General features: G+C 41.9%; 1 protein-coding gene across 2 annotated transcripts in view; it reads left to right on the top strand.

The window, feature by feature from the left end:
- PDE6D (phosphodiesterase 6D) overlaps positions 1-18,159 on the top strand; it is a 38,136-nt gene extending 19,977 nt beyond the window's left edge. For both annotated transcript variants that reach the window (XM_055817662.1, XM_005237757.4), the window contains exons 2-5: positions 8,721-8,809; positions 14,036-14,161; positions 15,016-15,121; positions 17,530-18,159. In XM_055817662.1, the coding sequence (XP_055673637.1) occupies positions 8,721-8,809; positions 14,036-14,161; positions 15,016-15,121; positions 17,530-17,611 (403 nt within the window). In that variant the 3' untranslated portion in view covers positions 17,612-18,159. The remainder of the gene's footprint in view (positions 1-8,720; positions 8,810-14,035; positions 14,162-15,015; positions 15,122-17,529) is intronic.
- Positions 18,160-18,388: the final 229 nt, after the last annotated feature.

The following is an 18,388-nucleotide window of genomic DNA, read 5'->3' as shown; positions in this document are numbered from 1 at the left end:
ATCATAATGGTTCAGCTGTGTTGAAATGATTGAATGTTCTGAAGTAGTTAAGACAAAATGAAGTTGTTTCAATTGCTGAATCATTTCCAGTGTTCACTTGCAGAAAGGAAAATCGTTTGATGTGCTAAAATTAAAAAATGGGCAAACTTATTCCAAATTGTTTTGGGGTTTAAAGCATTTAACTTAATTTTAAGCATTCTGGATAAAAAAATCTCTTCCAGCCAGATTTGAATTGCAGGAATGTTCTTTTAATTGCCTCTCCTTCATCACAGCATTTCTTGGAGTGGCTTCTCAAGTTGTCCTGGAAGCTGCCTCACCTTTTGATATAGGTTAGGCATCTTCTGTAAGGAGGTCCCAGTGTTTTATGTTTCAATTGTATTTTTAGTTTCCCTTGTGTATGTGGTGTCTCTGTTAGCTTTCTCCTTATACATTCAGTTTAGTTCTTTCCACTGAGCTACAAGCAACCCACTTTACAATTATGTTCTGATAAAGCCCTATGGATTTGAAAGGTCATATTCTTTTCTTGGATGAATACATCATTCCCATTGATTCACCTGCTGTTTCTGCAAACTCAGAGTATTACTGATGACATTAATTATGTTAATATTCAAAGGGTTCTTAGCATGAGCTCAAGCTTTTCTAACATGCTAATTTTTCAGATCCATTTAAAATGCAGAGAAGATGGGGAGGAGTTAGTGTTACCGTACTGGAAAAGAGAAGATGATTTTCTTTGTGCAATTCATGCTTCTGAGATGGTTCTGCAAGCAATGATAAGTTTTTCAGAGTTATTGATTGTTTTACTACCTAGGATGTAAAGCAATCTCCAGTTGTGATCATATGTTGTTTTTCCTGCTGAGGCACTGGTATAAAGGAATTCTGTCAATCCTCTGCAGAGAAGCCAAAGAAAAGCCTAAAAAACATAGGTAGCAGAAAGCAGCGTAAAACCACTACATTGTTTCCGCTTGCTTTTATTTTGGCATTGTTATCTTGTTCTAGGAACCATTTTAACCTCTGTTTCTAGAGGAAACAAAACACATTTATAGTAACAAACAAAGCATTTCCACAGGTGGCTTGATCCCTCTGACAGGAGAACCTGCCCCATAAGCTGGTGATTTGTGTGTAGATTTGATATGGACCTTATTCCCACTTTAAACAACATTGTATTCTATGTACCACAAGTGCATTTTGGTTTTTGTTTTAACTTTCATTCTTAGGGATCTCAGACCTTAGGGTTTGGTTTTTTTCAGAGCTTAGAAGAGATTAGTCTTTTTAGGTTGAGCTTAGTTCCTAGAGAAGTGCCTAGCACACACTCCAGAAGCGTGTCTGCATGGCCTTTGCTGGTACATCAGGGTAACAGGGCAGTCTTCTCATCTGCTGCAGGCAGGAGCTGCTGGGGAAGTCACGTATTGTTGCTTTTGTCTGAAGAAATCAAAGGTTGTTTGATTGCCAAAATGCCTAAATTGGTTCCTGTTGCTCAGCAGTGAAAAAAAATGCTGAAATTTCTAAGAGAGTTAAGCTTCTCCAAGACTAGACTCATCTGGACAGAGATACAAACCTTGAAACAATAGCGTCTGCATCCCTAGTTCAGCTGTTTGCAAACCACTGTAATTTATTCTTTTTTACTTTTTTCCCTCCTGATGACCCATAGCGTCATGTCAGTAGGTCTGTAGCTCTTTCCTTCAAAATGTGCATCCATTTTTTCTTGCTGTTTTGGTTTGGGGAAGAGAGGAAGAGTCACTGAAATGGAAGTTTGGCTTACTTTTCAGTATTGCTGTGTATTACTGAAGAAACAAAACCCATTTTCCCACCCTGCCTGCCCATGCTGGACACCTCTTCCCAGAGTCTGGGAGTGATCCGTCTTCATTATTTTTGCACAAGTACCTGCTTTGGTTAAGCCTACTACAGGTGTCACCAATTCTGATTTAAATGTTTAAGATTTGGAGAGATTTTACTGTGAATATTTTCAGACAGTAAATTGACAAAAGTGAAAATTAAATGTAAACTAAATGCAAACTCTGTACCTTGTTCTGCTATGTAACGTCACTAGGGTGCTGTGGAGATCTGTGTTTTGTTCCTTTTGATGAAAATAGTGAATAATAATTGTATTTTTCAACCTAAACTGTTTGAAAGGCACAGATGTTAAACTGGATAGTTTGCATAGATTTTTATTAGCGAATGTTGGACGTGGTTTTACTGTATTTCCAAAGTATGCGGAGTTAAATGGCTTCTGTGTTTCTCTAGTTGGATTAGCAACTCTTTGCAGCTGATCTGACTGTGAATTGACCTGTGCTGCATTTTTGTTGTAGACTTTTGCAGTGTGCCTCAACGTGAGCCCTGCTAAGATAATATATATTCAGAGGTTCAAGCAGGAAATAGTTTCATGGTAGGAACATAACTCATCTTCTAAATGGTTACCCAAGGTTCAGGGAGAACGTGACACACAGCAATGAGTTTAACAACAGGACCAACATTACTGTGCAGCAGAAATGATCTGAGGTCTACTTAATATGATATAAGGTGGCAGTATTAACTTCTGCTCTATTAGCATAACTCTGTATTACAATTAAGGTAAGGTTGACATGGTATTCAGTAACATGTGTGACTGTCTTTCCAAGTATGGTCCAAAACCACCTTAATCCAGGACTGTCTGATGGATGTTAGATGGAAATACACTGTGGTGATATAAGGCCCATACAGAGGGTATCTGCACGCAAAGATGTAGGGCAGAAAGTAAAAGGGGAAGTGCAAAGTGTACAAGTATATGATACTGTGTTGATTTTTTTGCTGTGATGCTATAGCTGTTAAATATATCCCCCCTGATTACATAATTTGGTGTGAAATGACTTTGTTGGTTGCTGAGGATATTTGCTTCATTTTGTCATGTGGTGCCCATTAATCTGGATCTCTGTGGCTTCTGTTGCACAGCAATGCTGTGCAGGAGACTAAAAGCAGGCTTTGTTACAGTCAGTACAGGAGTGTCAGGAGTGCTTTGAAGGGATAATTGGCTTCCTTCCATTTGAGGATTTAATAGAGCACCTCTCCAGTCCCCAGCACCTCCCATCATTTGGAGAAGCACAGTAACCTGTATCTTGTGCGTCACTCCAGGAAAGTTGGTTTATAATAGCGGATTTTTAATACCTGCTCCTGTAAGAGCTGTCATAGCATGCTCTCTGACTAATCTGGAACCCAAGAGAGTGTGCTGCTGCCTGAAAGCAGGAGAAGTTGACAGTGCTATACCCAAAGGCTCCAGTAATGCTGAGGAATAGCTTCCAGTCTGTGTGTTTGTTTTGGTCTTTCTGTTACTAGACAGAATGGATGGACGCTCATTCAGTTCCTTCAGATATGATTTCGCACTGAATTTCAGCCTTAGCCTAGGAGGAAAGACTCCTTTTCTCTTACCACACTGCCAAAATGTACGCCTGTGGTTTATTAAACACAAAAGGCAGCAGCATTTCTCTTGAATGTGAACAGAGTGAACTCAAGGACCTGATTCAGCAGAATATCTGTGCATATGCTTAAATGTAAGCACACAATTAAGAGTTCTGTGGAAAAGGGATTTGGGAGTTGTAATAAAAAGTGAGATTAGAGATTGGAAAGATTAGGGGATGAATGGCATGAGTGGAGTAGAAGCATAAGACCATTTGGGTGGTCTACTTTGTAATCTTGTAGCTTGGTAGTTGTTTTGCATAATTTATTTTGGTCCTTACTCCTCAGACTGGATTGAAACAACTGAGATGCAAATATTCTGGGAAAATATGTCTGATAAAAATATAATCTCTAAAGGTTGATCTTTACTTACATGTAACAGTCTTTAAATTAACGTGCTGGCCCATGTCATGAGTGCCTGGTTGTATCTGCTTTTCTTGACAGACTACATAAACTCAGAAGTGAAATTTGGGCACACCAGATCAGAAGCTTTTCTGGGTCTGCAGGAGAGATGCAAGTCTGAATTGTTCGGGGCTTTCAGCTCCACCTTCTCTCCGTCATTTGTCCCACAGGACAATTCTTATTAACACATAATTGTTGAGAACCTGTTTGCACCTGGCATGTAGTAAACTGTTCTTAATGTTGGGTTTCATGTACACACACACAAAAAAAAAAAAGCTGGCAAAGGTGATGAAAGACCTTACCCTCCAGGAGTGATTATGGACATTAGGCTTGATTTTATTATGAAAGATAAGAGTGCAGCAGTTCCTAAGGTTTTAGAATGGTGTAGACAGCAAGGAATAAAATGAAAAATGGACCATTTTAATGGAAGAAATTGCACCTACTGTTTGCTGCAGGCTTTGAGATATTTAAGAACTGCTAAACATTACAAGATAAAAATAATAGTCAGGAAGATTGGGGCAGAACTTCTTTAACTCCATACTCCTTTAATGATTAATTTTGTTTGTGCTCGTTCTCTTCCTTCAAGGTTATTCTTAATTACCAGTGTGGTAATACATGGGGATCTTTTGCAATGCTAAAGCACTTAAAGATAAGTATGTATATTTTGATATGTTTGAACTAGGAGATCTCTATGACAGATACCAAAAAGAAAGAATTTCTGTTCTGAGATCAGAGGTATTCAAGACAACAAAACTTGGATTTAGAAATGCACAAACCATTTCCCTTCATCAGGCTAAACAGAGCAGGTCTGTGAAGAAGCTAATTCATGTCATGTATATAAAGCAAGTCAAATTCCAGGTACTACAAAGCTTTTATGTAAGACTTTGCTGACCCAATAGGTGGTGGAATATAAATAGATCAACAGTGCACCCTTCCTTGTGCTGTTCTACCTAATCCTTTCCTTGCCTTCAGGATTGAAGAGTATTTGATCTATTGAGTCTTAAATCAGACACTGTTTCCTACCAAAAAAAAGCAAAATCCACGAGAATGAAAATTTAACAGTGTAAGAGTGTTCTTGTGATTTTGGAATGAGAAGCTGAATTAGGAATATACTATTGTTCTTCCTTTTTTTTCATATATATTAACTTTACAAAGCTGTAACTCTCTGGCTCTCTGATTGCTCTTCGTAGCTACCCCTGCCAGGTGGCTTGACAGGAGCCTCTGCAAAAAGAGTAATTGTGTTAAACCTATATTAATTTACTTTCTCCTTTTCAATAATACTTAAAATGCCCTCTTCATCCTGCCTGCAGGTCTCCACTGCTGCTCGGAAGATGGAGCACTTCTTATTTTTAGTAACAATATCTCTCATGCTGGGATGGAAGAATCTTAAACCAATTAAACACATTAGAAGATAACAGTGTGTGTGGGTTTGGTTCAAGATCTCCATTTTCTTCACTCTGGGGTATGTCCTAGTACCAGCCTTTCTATCCAAGATGACAGAAGTAGTGATAAGCTGCTAAGTAAGTAAGCAATGCAACTGCTGCTTTGTCAGGTATTCCCTTGCCAAAAAAATCACTTCTGATGGGTTTTGCCTTTTTTTTTTAAATTCTGTTACAGTTAAGTTTTATAAATTATCTCAATTTTGACTTAGGAATTTTTTTCAGATGCCTGTTTCTTTTTAAACATATGTTTTTAAAAAAGAATTACTATCTTGAGTGTGAAGGTTTTTTTCCAATAGGAGAGGACTCTGTGTGTACACTTTTAAGATATGATGATTTGTTCTTCCCTTTTAATAATGCTTAGTTACTGGGGAAAAAATTGTGAACTGGCTAGAGTATTCTTATCCCTTAAAGTATGTCAGGATCCACATACTTTACCTCTGTATATACACTCTGAATAGCAGGTTGATTTCATTTGTTTTATTTGTAGAAGTTGGATAAGCATGTCCTGAACCTGCTCATGCATCTGTCTAGGCCAGAAAGCCTTTGGCTACACTGACAGTAAACGTTTTTTCATTTAATGTGGAATTTACATGGATTAGCAATGTCCAGACTGTTTAAATACAAGAAATATTCTAGAAACTGTGGCTTGCGTTACTGACCTGCATGCTGTCATCAGTAGGGATACAGTCCTGAGGTTTTTGTTTATTCTTCATCTTTCATTTGATAGTCAGAATATAAAAGCATGGGGCAGGCTGTCCTGCATCATTTACTCTTACAGTGGAACATCAATACAGAATAGCAGCACTTTATAGAAGTCTTAACACGCCAAATGTTAACATATCTGGCATTGTTCAGCATGACAACGTAACTTGTTATCATCTCTCTTGGGCTGGACTGAGAGATAAAACCTTATAGAGAGAAGCAACAGAGGTCAATAGTCTACAGCAGTGTTTTCTCTCACCAGAAATAGTAGGTCACTATCACTCTATAACTATGTATTTCAAGTAAGGATAATAATTAAGCTGAGAGTCTACATACACTCTTTGAAGGGCAGTTCTAATTTAATACTTTTGTCAGAGCACTCCAAAAATTGGTAAGGGAAGAGGGACAGGAAGGCAAAGCAAGGCAAGGCAAGGCATGGCAAAGAGAAAGGAAGGTAGTCTGTTAGTTAAAAGTGCTGGTATAGCACCTGGGAGGCTGGATCAGTTCCTGTGCAGCGGTGGGTTTGCTTTTTGTTAGTGTTTCATTTCCAGTTCAGAGGAACTTGTCTACTGCTCAGCTTGACACTGCACAGCCTATGGCCAGACCTGTGAGCTCATAACTCCCACTGATAGTGAAAAAATAGGAAGTAAATACTTCTGAAGGGGACCATTTTTTAAAGGTAATACAGGGTTTTGATAATCAAGTGCCCACTTTACTGAATTACTGTACAGCTAATAGTCAAGAGTGTTTGCATCGTAGGGTGTTGTGAAGATAAATGAATTTGTCAGTGAGATGCTCAGATCGTCTCATTTGTTATTTTTCCCTCGTGCATGGCATTTGATAAATTGCACACTGCTTTCTATGCAAATAGCTTCACCCTGGCTAGTTTGCGTGTTTGTCTGGGGGAAGATAAATCAAAAAATGGTGGATTTTTTTTTGGACATTGTAAATTACAGTTGGGGCGGTTCCATCCTATGGGTGGCATTGGCTGGGGACTTTTGAGTTTTCCAGTCAGCTCCACATGAGAGCCCTGTCCTGCTGCAGGTCCTTCTTGCCATGCTGCTGCTCATTTTCTCTCTCTGACCTGCCTGCCAACAGCCCCCATCTCCCCTGGTTTGCTAGCTGGGGAGAGATCTCCGCTTTCCAGCTTTCTGTCAGGATATGGAGGTGGCATATGGGGCACTCAGATTATGATGGTTTCCACCTTCTCTCCCTTTCACTTTTGCCTTAATCACAGAACAAGTGGTAGATATTATGTATTTTAGAACATGTTTGGAAGAACATGAGCAAGCTGCCCTACACTCCCTCTTCCCATGCTCCAAGTTGTTGCTAAGTTTTGGAAGCTGTAAGACCGTGCCTGTGTAAAAGGACCCTGTGCACATATTCCTACTTTCCTCCTCCCTCTTGCCCTTTTAGTGGGACATGGAAAGTCTGGCCATACTTCAGAAGGGGAAAGGCTCCTCACAGCCCTGCTGAAGCAGCCATCTTCCTTTCCCTCCTCCACACACATAATTTTAAAACAAATGTTACCCTGTAATGCAAAATTTGCTAAAGCATCTGTTTCTTCCCTGGAGCTCTGGAAAAATTTGATCAGTGTGACGAGTTTGTGTGAGTCTGCCTGGAAACTGTATGTTAGAGGATGAGTTCAATATGCGTATCTCTGACAGCTCCTATTTATACCAACATCAAGGTCCATATTGTCCCTCTTCTGTTTCTCTACCTCCTCAGTCAGTTCCTTGAGCAGTTGGTCTCTCCCCTTCTCCCAGATAGTTTCCAGTCTCTTGTCTAGGAATTACTGAGTACAAAGGCTACACTGCCGTAAACCAGCAAAAGAAAACACCTGGAAAGGCATTGCTTATCTCACAGATCCTGCTCTGTTCAGGCTGTTTGTGTTTGTGCTGGTGACTCCTCGGAGCCACCCTGATGAGCTGTGGAGCAGGAGGCTGCTGCAGGGCCTCGGGCTCACTGATGGCTGTATCCCTGTTCAGAGCGGCGTTGGGCAGCTGTGCAGGCGCCTTGTCCTGATGTGTCGATGTCTGAGCTATGTTATGGGGGAGATGTTTTAAAGGTGTGCTTAAGATCGTTATTAATTGTCCTTTTGAAAATATGAGTATGCCGTACATGCCTGTAACTTTAATGACTAAATCACTGATCTGGGCTTTCTGAAAGCTGGCACAGCCTCACTTGCTGAGAGTGAAAAGAGAGGATCTCTCCTTGCTTAGCACTCAGCAGCTGAAGAATTCCCATGAGTGGCAGTTACAGGGTCAACAGCAATAGAACAACCCTTGATATTAATAATTTACAAGTTAGGAAAACAAGCTCTATCAGGTGTTACTCTTTTTCTAATGTTATAAAGGAAGCACTTCTTTTTCTAGCATTTTTCAAATGCTGAAGAACAGCCATTGCTTGTGTAGAATTATCTGTTATTGTTAGCAATGTTCTTGCTTCTCCACAGCACAGTGACATTGCCTGTATCCTTTAGAACAAATGGAAAATGATAAATGAGGTTAACAAGCTAAAGTGAAAACTAAATCTGTGACTATACAACTCTCGTTGCATTCATTCTGGTCAAGGATTGGTTTGTTCATTTATTTTCTGGGGAAAAGCATCTCTCCTCCTTGGCCTCCTGAGAATCAGAAAACATGATTAAAACAGCTTGAGTAGCCTATTTCAAGGCTTAAGAAAGAATACTAGACACAGCATTTAGGGATGCAGATAGCTTGTTTTCCTTAACTGTTTCCCAATCAGAAATTGGATGAACCTTCGGGATGCTGAAACAGGGAAAATCCTCTGGCAAGGAACAGAAGATCTCTCTGTACCTGGAGTGGAGCATGAAGGTACTGTGTGGTCTTATTGTACATTTTGGGGCTGGGTGGTGCTACATGTCTAAGTCACCAGGGTTGTGAGCGTGCACCTGCTTTGAGAGACAGATGTCCTGGTTGTTACTTCACATCTTCAGAGACTTCCACCACAATAACCTGGGGACATGTGGAGAAGGGTGGGAGTGGATCAGTGGCTGGCAAAAGGGACAAATTAAACTGCTAAGCAGGGAGCTCAGCAGGGTAAGGAATGAGTGGCCAACCTTTGCTAGGTTGAGTGTTTGTTCCAAAATGAAAAGTATAAAAATATATTGACTTTTCTCAGTGTAACAACAACGTTTAGTCAAGGTAGAGGTCAAATGGACAACCAGTGGGAAAGAAGCGTATACGGTTATTATCTTGCCTGGCCACAACTGTCCTAATACTGTCCTGGGCTAAATTTGACCTCTGCTTTGAAGTGGTGTACATGGCACGTTTGCTCTGCTCTCCTGTCCGTCTAGCATTGCTAGGAAGGACTGTTGCCCTTTCACTTCTGTCCTCACTGAGTAGCAGAGGACTTCACTGTCCCTTACTCTTCCCCCTTTGTGACAAAGCACTGTGATAGGTGACATCCCTTGCCAAGAGCTTGGCATTGGCTCTGTGAAGTCTGGCCTCACTGAACTAGTTTTGAAGGTTTTTCTATTATGTGAGTACCATAGCTGATCTCCAGTAAGTGGAGTGAAGTTGATCGCTTAATTATGCTGGTGACATTTGCTGGTATTTTTGGTTAAACATCAAGGACTGAGTTCTGACTGGCACTGCTAGGACTCATTTCTCCCATAAACTGGAAAATCTGTTATGTCTGAAGGAAGCAACCAGTATAATCCTCCTCTGCCCAGAGAGCATACAGAAGATCTCTGGCAAAACACTGTGAGTCCAGTAGTCTCCCAGCAATACACCTGGTTTCAAAGCCAGATTAAGGCACAAGAGAAATAACTTGCCTTCTCCTCATTTGGTCCCCAGTTAACATTCATCTGCTTTATGACAAGAATTCATTAACAGGACCAGTGGTAGGTTGTCTCAGCTTAAGAGCCTGATGCTTGGAACAGAGGATGCCGATCAGAGCTAGAGGAAAGCAAAGCTGTGATTCAGCGATTACTAAGAGCATTTTCCAAGCTTTGTCTCCTTCAGCCTTGCTAACCTGTACTCCCATTCTTGTAGCAGTGCCAAGAGCAAACAGTTTTGCTGATGGGCCTTAACAGATACTTACTCATGTCTGTCATACAAGCTACCTGTATTAAAGCAAAGCATTCCAGCATCTTCGTATAAAACTGTAGGAAAGCAATTGAAATACAACTTAAAAGAAATGTGGTGCTATATGTCTTAAACTGTGGGTTAGTGATGCTTTGTCTTCTTAAAATAACTGTGTAACAGGAGACCTAGGAGAAATGAGGAATCAGGCTTTAGAAAGCAAAGAAGATTAACTCAAAATATTCCCAGTCTTCCCAGATTTTGCGCTGTAAAAGCTTCCCCTTGGATGCATGGATAGTCTTTGAATCCTCTTCACTGTCTCAACAGGCCGTTGCACTGCCGTGGTTCGATACAAACAGCAGAAAGGTGTGATCTGGGGCAGAGGTGACAGCTGGAGCTGTGTCTCAGGAGGGTTTGTTGTGGTGCCCCATTTCCCCACTGCCGTCTTTCTCATTTTGGCAAATCATATCACCTCACAGGATCTCAGATTTTTCCCACATATGAAACAGAAACCCTCCCCTCCATCAGAGGAGCTTGGGGAATTAATTAAAACATACTCTGGCATGAGATTAATGCCCATTGTACAAGAAATTGTTAAGACCTTATCCAGTGTGCAGTTCAGTCATCCATCTAGAAGACAGATGACTGCAAACTGGAACAGGTGCAGAGAGCTACTAGGAGAAGCCGCTGAAAAGATTGTGCATGGGAGGATGGTCTTCCTTAGGAGAAGAGAGGAAAAAAGCCATTCTCATATGGCTTAGTAAGAAAAGAAGGCTGAGATGGATAGATTATTCTCAATAAATAGGCTAAGAAGGGGGGGAGATTCCCACAAAGGAGGATAATTTGACTATGAATTAAAAGGTGTGGGGAAATGTGATTCTGATAGTCCTGCAACAGAAAGGCAAGGGCAAACAGTCAGAACAAATGTGTCCTGGTTTCAGCTGGGATGGAGTTAATTATCTTCTTAGTAGCTGGTGCAGTGCTGTGTTTTGGATTCGGTGCGAGAACAACATTGATAGCACATTGGTGTTTTTAGTTGTTGCTTGCTAGTATTTATACTAAATCAAGGACTTTTCAGTTTCTCAGGCCCTGCCTGGGAGAGGGCTGGAGGGGCAGAGGAAATGGGGAGGGAGCGCAGCCAGGGCAGCTGATTCGAACTGGCCAAAGGGATACTCCATACCACAGAACGTCATGCTCAGCGTATGGACTGGGCAGGGGGGTGGCCGGTGCCTGTTGATCACTGCTCAGCGCCTGGCTGGGCATCACTCAGTGGGTGGTGGTGTACTGTGCATCACTTGGATTTGTCCCTTCCCTTTGGATATTATTCCTCTCCCCTTCCCTCAGCGGGAGCAGAGGGAGTGGGAAAGGGAGTGAGCAAGCTGCTGCACAGTACTTCTCTTCTGGCTGGGGTTAAACTACAACAAACTGTTCTAAAATGAAGGCCATGTGTGTTTCAAAGTCATTATATAGTACTTGTGTGTGTGTGTTCTGTGGCCGTTCAGAGCAAATCACAGTGTAGACACAGCAAGCAAAGAATCAAATATATAGCAGAGTGAATAAAATCCTTTCCTTTAAACAGGACTTCTATTTGATGTAAGCACAGGTTTCTTTTAAAAATGAACTCTTTTATTTCAAAATCATGTACTGTATCGTGTAGTATCTAGTTTAAGTCATGATACTATATTACTACCTAAACTTACTATTACCACTTAGATTAATTAAAAAGAATATTAATGTGGTATTGGATAGCTGCCGCAATCTTAACATTAAACTGCTGAAAGTAGTGAAAATCACTGCCTGAGCACCTTAAACTGGAATTAACCAACCAGCTTTTGACAGCAGGACCTTTTCTGTGTATGCAGTCAGCTCAGTTCAGTGACAGTGCATTCAAAATTGGGAGGCAATCTGGGAGATACAAATCCATAAAGTTTGGTTTCTTCCAACATACAAGCAAATCTTGGAGTAAGCTGCTGAGGTGTAGCACTTGTAGAATCCCCAGTGTTGTTCCCAGTCACCACAACCAGCTTTCATTTAGGAAATACAAATAATCCTTTCATTATCTAAGAAAATATGTAGTTTGAAATATAAAATAAGCTTGAGTAAGATAGCTTGCTTTCTTACATGTCCCAAATATTTACGGTAGTTTTATTAAACTACTATATGAAAACATAATTATATGGATATTTCAATTGAATTTCAGTTTCTAACTAAATGCAGTTGGACCCAAAATGACTTGCTTAGTAAATAAGAAATGTGTCATTCATGACTTTCAAATCTGATCAGAATTAAGTATCTGACTAAATATAAGTTAGCTGTATAAGTGCTTAAATAAATGGGCAGGTATTAGGTCCATTTTAAAACATGCTTACCTGCATTTCAGCATGTTTTAAAATGGACCTAGCTGATGTGAATCAAACTGATTTCTCTTCTGTCTTTGTAATGGAAAAAAAGGTATAAAAATAAATTTAATTTAAAATAATTCCAATTAAAATTTTCTACTTGATGGTATAAATATAAATTTAAATATCTTAGATCAGATGTTTAAAGTCTACACAGTCCTTGTTTTATTAAAATAACCTTTTATTTTGTAGTTTTACAATATTAAAGCAAACATTCTCAGCAGTCTGTCTTGGGGATGAAAGAAATGTAATTACTAAATTACAGAATAGTTTTAACAAGTCATTTTACACTTAACTGCAAAGAGCTGTTTATTCACAACAGACTGTAGTCTGTACTTGTGAGGGCAGTAAAGGATGGTGCCATGCAGATTTCTTGCTGAAAAAAAAAGACTAAAAATTATTAGAGAGCTTTTACATTTTAAATTCTTCCATTAGACTTTTAATTTTCTTTTTTACCTTTTCTTTTTTTTTTTTTTTAAACAATCCGTGGGCTGTGTACTTCTCCATGGGATAGGATGGTAGCTTATATTCCCTAACCCCTCAGCTCTCTAGATTGGTTTCTTATCAAGGTCCTACTCCATTAAACTGTTCTACATAGATGGATTTGCCTGGGGTTTGGTAAACTCTTCCTTTTATTAAACAGCAGCCTGCTGTCTACTCATGGATGTTTTGATACGCTTTCCATTTAGGAACAGTTTGGCTCATAAAGCACACGCCAGCTGTATTCCCTCCCCTCTTTATTTCTAATAAATTTACATGAAACATTTTCTAATATGCAGGAAGGATTATGTACAGTCACGCCACTGAAGTATGACAGGCTTGGGAGATTTTTAGTACATTGACTCCCCCCTATATTCTCCTGATCGGGGCCTTTCAGCATTTTAATCAGTGCTCCCAAACTGTCCCTGCTCTTACTCCTCCACCTGTAGAAAAAGCCTTATCAAATACCTGCCAGGTACCGTTTGCCACTTGCTGTTGGTGTCTCGCCCATTGCAAGAGCCCAGAAACCCCGGACTGCCAAACTGCTCTCTCTTAAACTCTCTGGTACTGACTTTACTGCCTGTGTGGGTCTCAATGTTTAGGGAACAGACATTTTGTACTTTCACAGCACGACCTCCCAGAGCTATGTGAGATGGCTGGAACAATGCTGCTGGGCTGCGAAATAGCCGTTTGTGGTTTGCTGGGGATGCCCAGTCTGAAAGGGAAGGAGAAGTGAGAAGGGCTAACACGCTTGGTGCGCTATGCAGGCCTGTGGCTACTTGTGATCTTCAGCACACTTCCTAAAATCAAGCTTGAAGTTGGATCTCATATTTCAACTTGAGGAATTGCGGGCTTTAGTACTGAACAGCTAAGAACAGGAGTCTGAAAGATCAGTGTTGTATCCCTGGTTCTGTCACAAGTTTCATTCCTGGCTCTGGGCAAGATACTTAACCTATTTGCATCTTGGATTTCACTCCTGCAAATGTAAAACCAAAATCCTTTGTGTTTGCATTTCTCCTGCTACTATGATCTTGTACTAGCACTAATCGTTATTTCAAAGTACATTATAAGAGCACCTGAAGCAGGTGGGTTTGTTTTATCGTGTCCAAATAATCCTTCTTTATCTGTTTCACAGCTCGAGTTCCCAAAAAAATCCTGAAATGCAAAGCAGTGTCTCGGGAGTTAAACTTTTCCTCAGCAGAACAAATGGAGAAATTCCGACTGGAACAGAAAGTTTATTTCAAAGGGCAGTGTCTAGAAGGTATGCATCTGCCCTGTGGTGCAGTCCTGCTGCAGTGCAGGGAATGACCCCCAGCGTGCTGGGGATTAGAGAAACTAAAATGGGTTGAACGTGGTGATTTTAATTTTTTAGAGTAGCACAGAAGCACTCATCTTGTCAGGACTAATGGGCCACAGTATTAGGGATAGCATTTCATAAGTGTATTAACACTTTGTTATGTAACAAAAAAATCTGGGTAATCATGCTTCAGGGCATAAATCCACCGCAGGCTGCCTGAGGCAAGGAAACAGGTTATTTTAGAGTCACCTATCACAGGGATTCATGTGTCTTCCTCTGCAGCACCTAGTGCTGGCCACTGCCAGACTGGAGGCTGGGCTAAAGGAGCCTCTGGTTTACTTTGGTTACAGCAGTGCCACTGAGCGTTGGCTGCGTGCCTCCAGAGCTGCACCTCTGACTTCCCTCACTGCAGAATTACTCTTAATCTGGGGTGGAGGAGGGGGAGATAAAACATGGAGCTCCTTGTCTTTTGGGCAACCAGTTGTACACTTAATCGCAACGGGATCTGGGGGATGTCTGCAAGAGGGGGAGTGTGGTTTCCCTGTTCCCAATTAGGTGTGGTGAAACTTCCACTGAACGCTAAGGAAGTGGTGTGACTTTATCATTACCATCAGCTATTTTAGAAAGGGAGTATCTGCTTCAAGAGGAGGGCAGGATTCAGTGCAGTTTAAGCTGTACAAAGTAATTTAAATGTAAAATGTTGGCAGCACAGCAGGACAGTTTAGGGAATTCCCCAGCCTGTCAGGTGAAAAGCAAAAGGACCATTTGTGGATTTTATCTTCTTTCAAATGCCTCTGGATCTTCTTTTTACTTTGCAGAATGGTTCTTTGAATTCGGTTTTGTGATTCCTAACTCCACAAACACTTGGCAGTCCTTGATAGAGGCAGCACCTGAATCACAGATGATGCCAGCTAACGTTTTAACGTGAGTGCCTTGGGCTTACAGAATCTGAGAGCAGGCAAAGAAAAAGCAGTGTGGCGTTTCCTTGGGGGCCACAGTGGGAATGAAGAGAGGGAGCTGCTACCAACTCTGAATCACCCTCACTACTGTTACCTATTGAGAAGTAAAAGGGGCTAAGCCGACCTCATTACCTTCCTTCCCATAGGTCCAATTTGCATTAATACAGCAATAAAAGCTTGGAGAAAGTGGAACTGATCCTTTATTAGAGTTGCTTAATTTTTTTGAAAGGTGAACCGTGAAAGAGTTTAAAAACGCTTTGCAGCTTAGTACCCCTTACACCCAGGAAAAAGAAAGATGTTTGGGCCATTTTCAAATCCAGCTATTGATCACTAACTCTTGTCCAAGGTGGTTGTCTTTCATGCAGTGTATCACCCACAGGAGCTGCTTTAGCATTTGTTTCATCACTGTACTGTTTTGCCAAGCTTTGTGTCTTTCACATTGGCTTATAAACTATGCATTTAGTCACACAGAGTTGTTTGTGGGGATAAAATACCCTTAACAGGTAGGAAACGGTTATTTTATAGTCACCTGTAATGGGACTCATACACCTTCCTCAGAAACATCTAGTCCTGGCTTCTCTTTGCACATTGACTTCTGAGTCAGCAATCTCTAGAACTTGCACCAGAATAACGCGCGCTGGGCATCGCTCTGAGTGTGGACAGCAAGGCACAAGCTTTCGTGGGATGACAGAAAAGGCTCTTTGAGGGAGGCCCCCCAGGAGGTTGTAATCACTGACAAAAAGCCATCCTCCCTGCAGTGCTAGATGGGTGCTGGCAAGCACATGAGCAGCACGTTTGCCAGCAGAGACAGAAGGGTATGGGAATCCTGCTGCCAACAAGAGGCAGACAGGGAGCAGCTAGTCTCACCGCAAGGTCACTCTGTCCTCTGGAAGACCTCCCTCTCCAGCGTTTTCCCTCTCGTTCCCTGTCTGGAGGCAAGCCAGTCGCATAGAGAAGGCACTGGGATGGGAACTGCCCTCACCGATTTCTATTCACAGCACGTTTCAAAGAGAGAGTGGACTCAGAAGAAAGCATCAGCGTTCGAGTAGTGCTCCCTGCCACAGTCTGCTCAGAACGTTGTAGGTGCTACACACGTCCTGGGGTCCCAGAACTCGTGGCTTTCAGTCAGTACCGGGGGAGCCAGATTTGGGAGTGGGGGTAAAGAAACCGACATCTGATGCATTGGGTTTGACCATCGGAAGAAATCAAGGCGTTTTTAGGACTGGGAGTCTTGGCAGTCCAATTCTCAAGTAACCTTGAGGATTTTCCAATGCCCCATACTTTCCCTGGAGTCTGTCCGCTTCTAGTGGGCTGCACAGATCTCTCTTCTATTCATGGAGGTGTCCTAAAGTCATTCTTGAGGCTTCTCAGTAGAATCACTAGTCCAAAGAAATCCAGAGGGGGGGTTGTGGCCCAAAAGAAATGAGGTTTTTTCAGCTGCCAAGACTTGGAGAGAGCCCCTCACTTTTTGGTGTTCCCAAAAACCTCATGTTCGTCTCGGTGTTTCCATAGCAGGACAAAATGGAGATGTGACGTTTGGTGCTAACCAAGGCACTCTGCGCAAAGGATTCCCAGGATGACTGAATACCAGACTTAGAACATTCCCTGACATTTGAGTTCAAGCATTGTCCACACCACAGCAAAAACCTTGCACTCTTGCCAGGTTCAGCTTTGCCAGTGTTACAGACACCGAGAGCCACAGTGGAGATGGAACAGCTGCTTTGATTTTCAAGAGCCAGGTTATTTAGACATGGTCAGATCACGCTGCTCAGGTGTCCAGGTGTTGCAATGGCCCCAAAGCTCTTACTTTTGTCTACCAAAATCTCAAAGTCAGCAAGTTAAATCATCAGAGCTTTTGTCACACCCAAAACTACATTTCCATCGCAGTTTGCATAAAATATGCTTGTGTGTTTGCATTTAAGCGCTTCTTGAGGGAAATGACAAGTTGGTTGAAGTAGCTTGCTCAGCACTAGAGGACAGAGATGGGAAATAAAAAAAGAACTCCCATCAGTTTTCACAATTCACTGCAAGAGAGAGGGGCCTGAAGGTGCTGGGACTGCTAGTTTATTTTTAGCAGTAGATGTGAGCAGTTTGTGAGCACTCTGCAGCCTGCGTGGTACTGTGCCCAGAAAGGGGGCGAGAAGGGGGGGACTGGGGGAACTGCTCCATGTAGGAATGCGGTGGGGAGATCCTTCAGCCCTGAGCACCCCCGGGTCAGGACGCAGTGCTCCTCGCATGCAGCTCCAAACCAGAGCTCGTGCTACAGGGGTAAGGTGTCAGCCCCGGCTTGTGAGAGCACTGAGAGGAGCAGTCATTGCCTACTGTTCATGCATTCTTCTAACACCTCTTCTTTCTCCTCTTTTCCTTCCACAGTGGTAATGTTATTATAGAAACCAAATTCTATGACGACGATCTTCTCGTAAGCACTTCCAGAGTGAGACTTTTCTACGTTTGAGATGGGGCTTTTTGGAGCTGTTTTAGTTTTCCTCCACACAGTTCTTGGTGCAGAACCCCCCTGACTATCCAGTGGAAGACACTCCTGTAGGCGGTGACCCTGGGGACCAGCTCAACGTGGGTTGTGACCTTTGCCCATCAGTTATTTTGCTTTCTCCTCTGACAAGACCAGACCAAATCCTCAGAGACAGGACCATCTGCTCAGCGATGCACTGGGGAATAGAGGCTGTCTCTGAACACAGGCAAACGATGGTCATGCAGAACCAATACTGTAAATTACGTTAGTCTCATCCTTTGTACTTCTCTGGATCTTGGTATAATCTCCCATTCCACTCACACCAAACTCTCAATGCGTTTCATCTTTGACGGATTACGTTAACCTTTTCATTTTTCTCACGTTGTAGGTTTTTATCCTTTTACTGGATTTCTGTGTAACTGGTCCACATATCCTCTTACCCCGAACTTGTAAAATAGACTGTGATATCACCTAATGTAATTAAAACAAATTTCTCAATTAAAACATTCCTACTGTCCAAAGAAGGGAAGAAATGTTCGTTCTGTGCGTTTTCCTTTCTGTTATAAAAATGTCTCGCACCAGGTACAAACTCCTGCCACTCGAGCCAGCAGCAGAACAGGCCTTTCCACAGCCCCCGTATTCTTGTTACATTTTGCTTCTTCCCGCTGACCACGTAGGAAAGGTTTCCCGACTGCTCTCACCGAGGCTTGTCCTTGGCCTCATTTCTGTCCATCAATCCCGCGGGGCAGTTTGTCCTGCTTG

This window comes from Falco peregrinus, chromosome 12, assembly GCF_023634155.1.
Source record: "Falco peregrinus isolate bFalPer1 chromosome 12, bFalPer1.pri, whole genome shotgun sequence".
Lineage (NCBI taxonomy): Eukaryota > Metazoa > Chordata > Aves > Falconiformes > Falconidae > Falco > Falco peregrinus.
The sequence above is the reverse complement of the archived record's forward strand: the minus strand, read 5'-3'. Positions and strand labels throughout refer to the sequence as shown.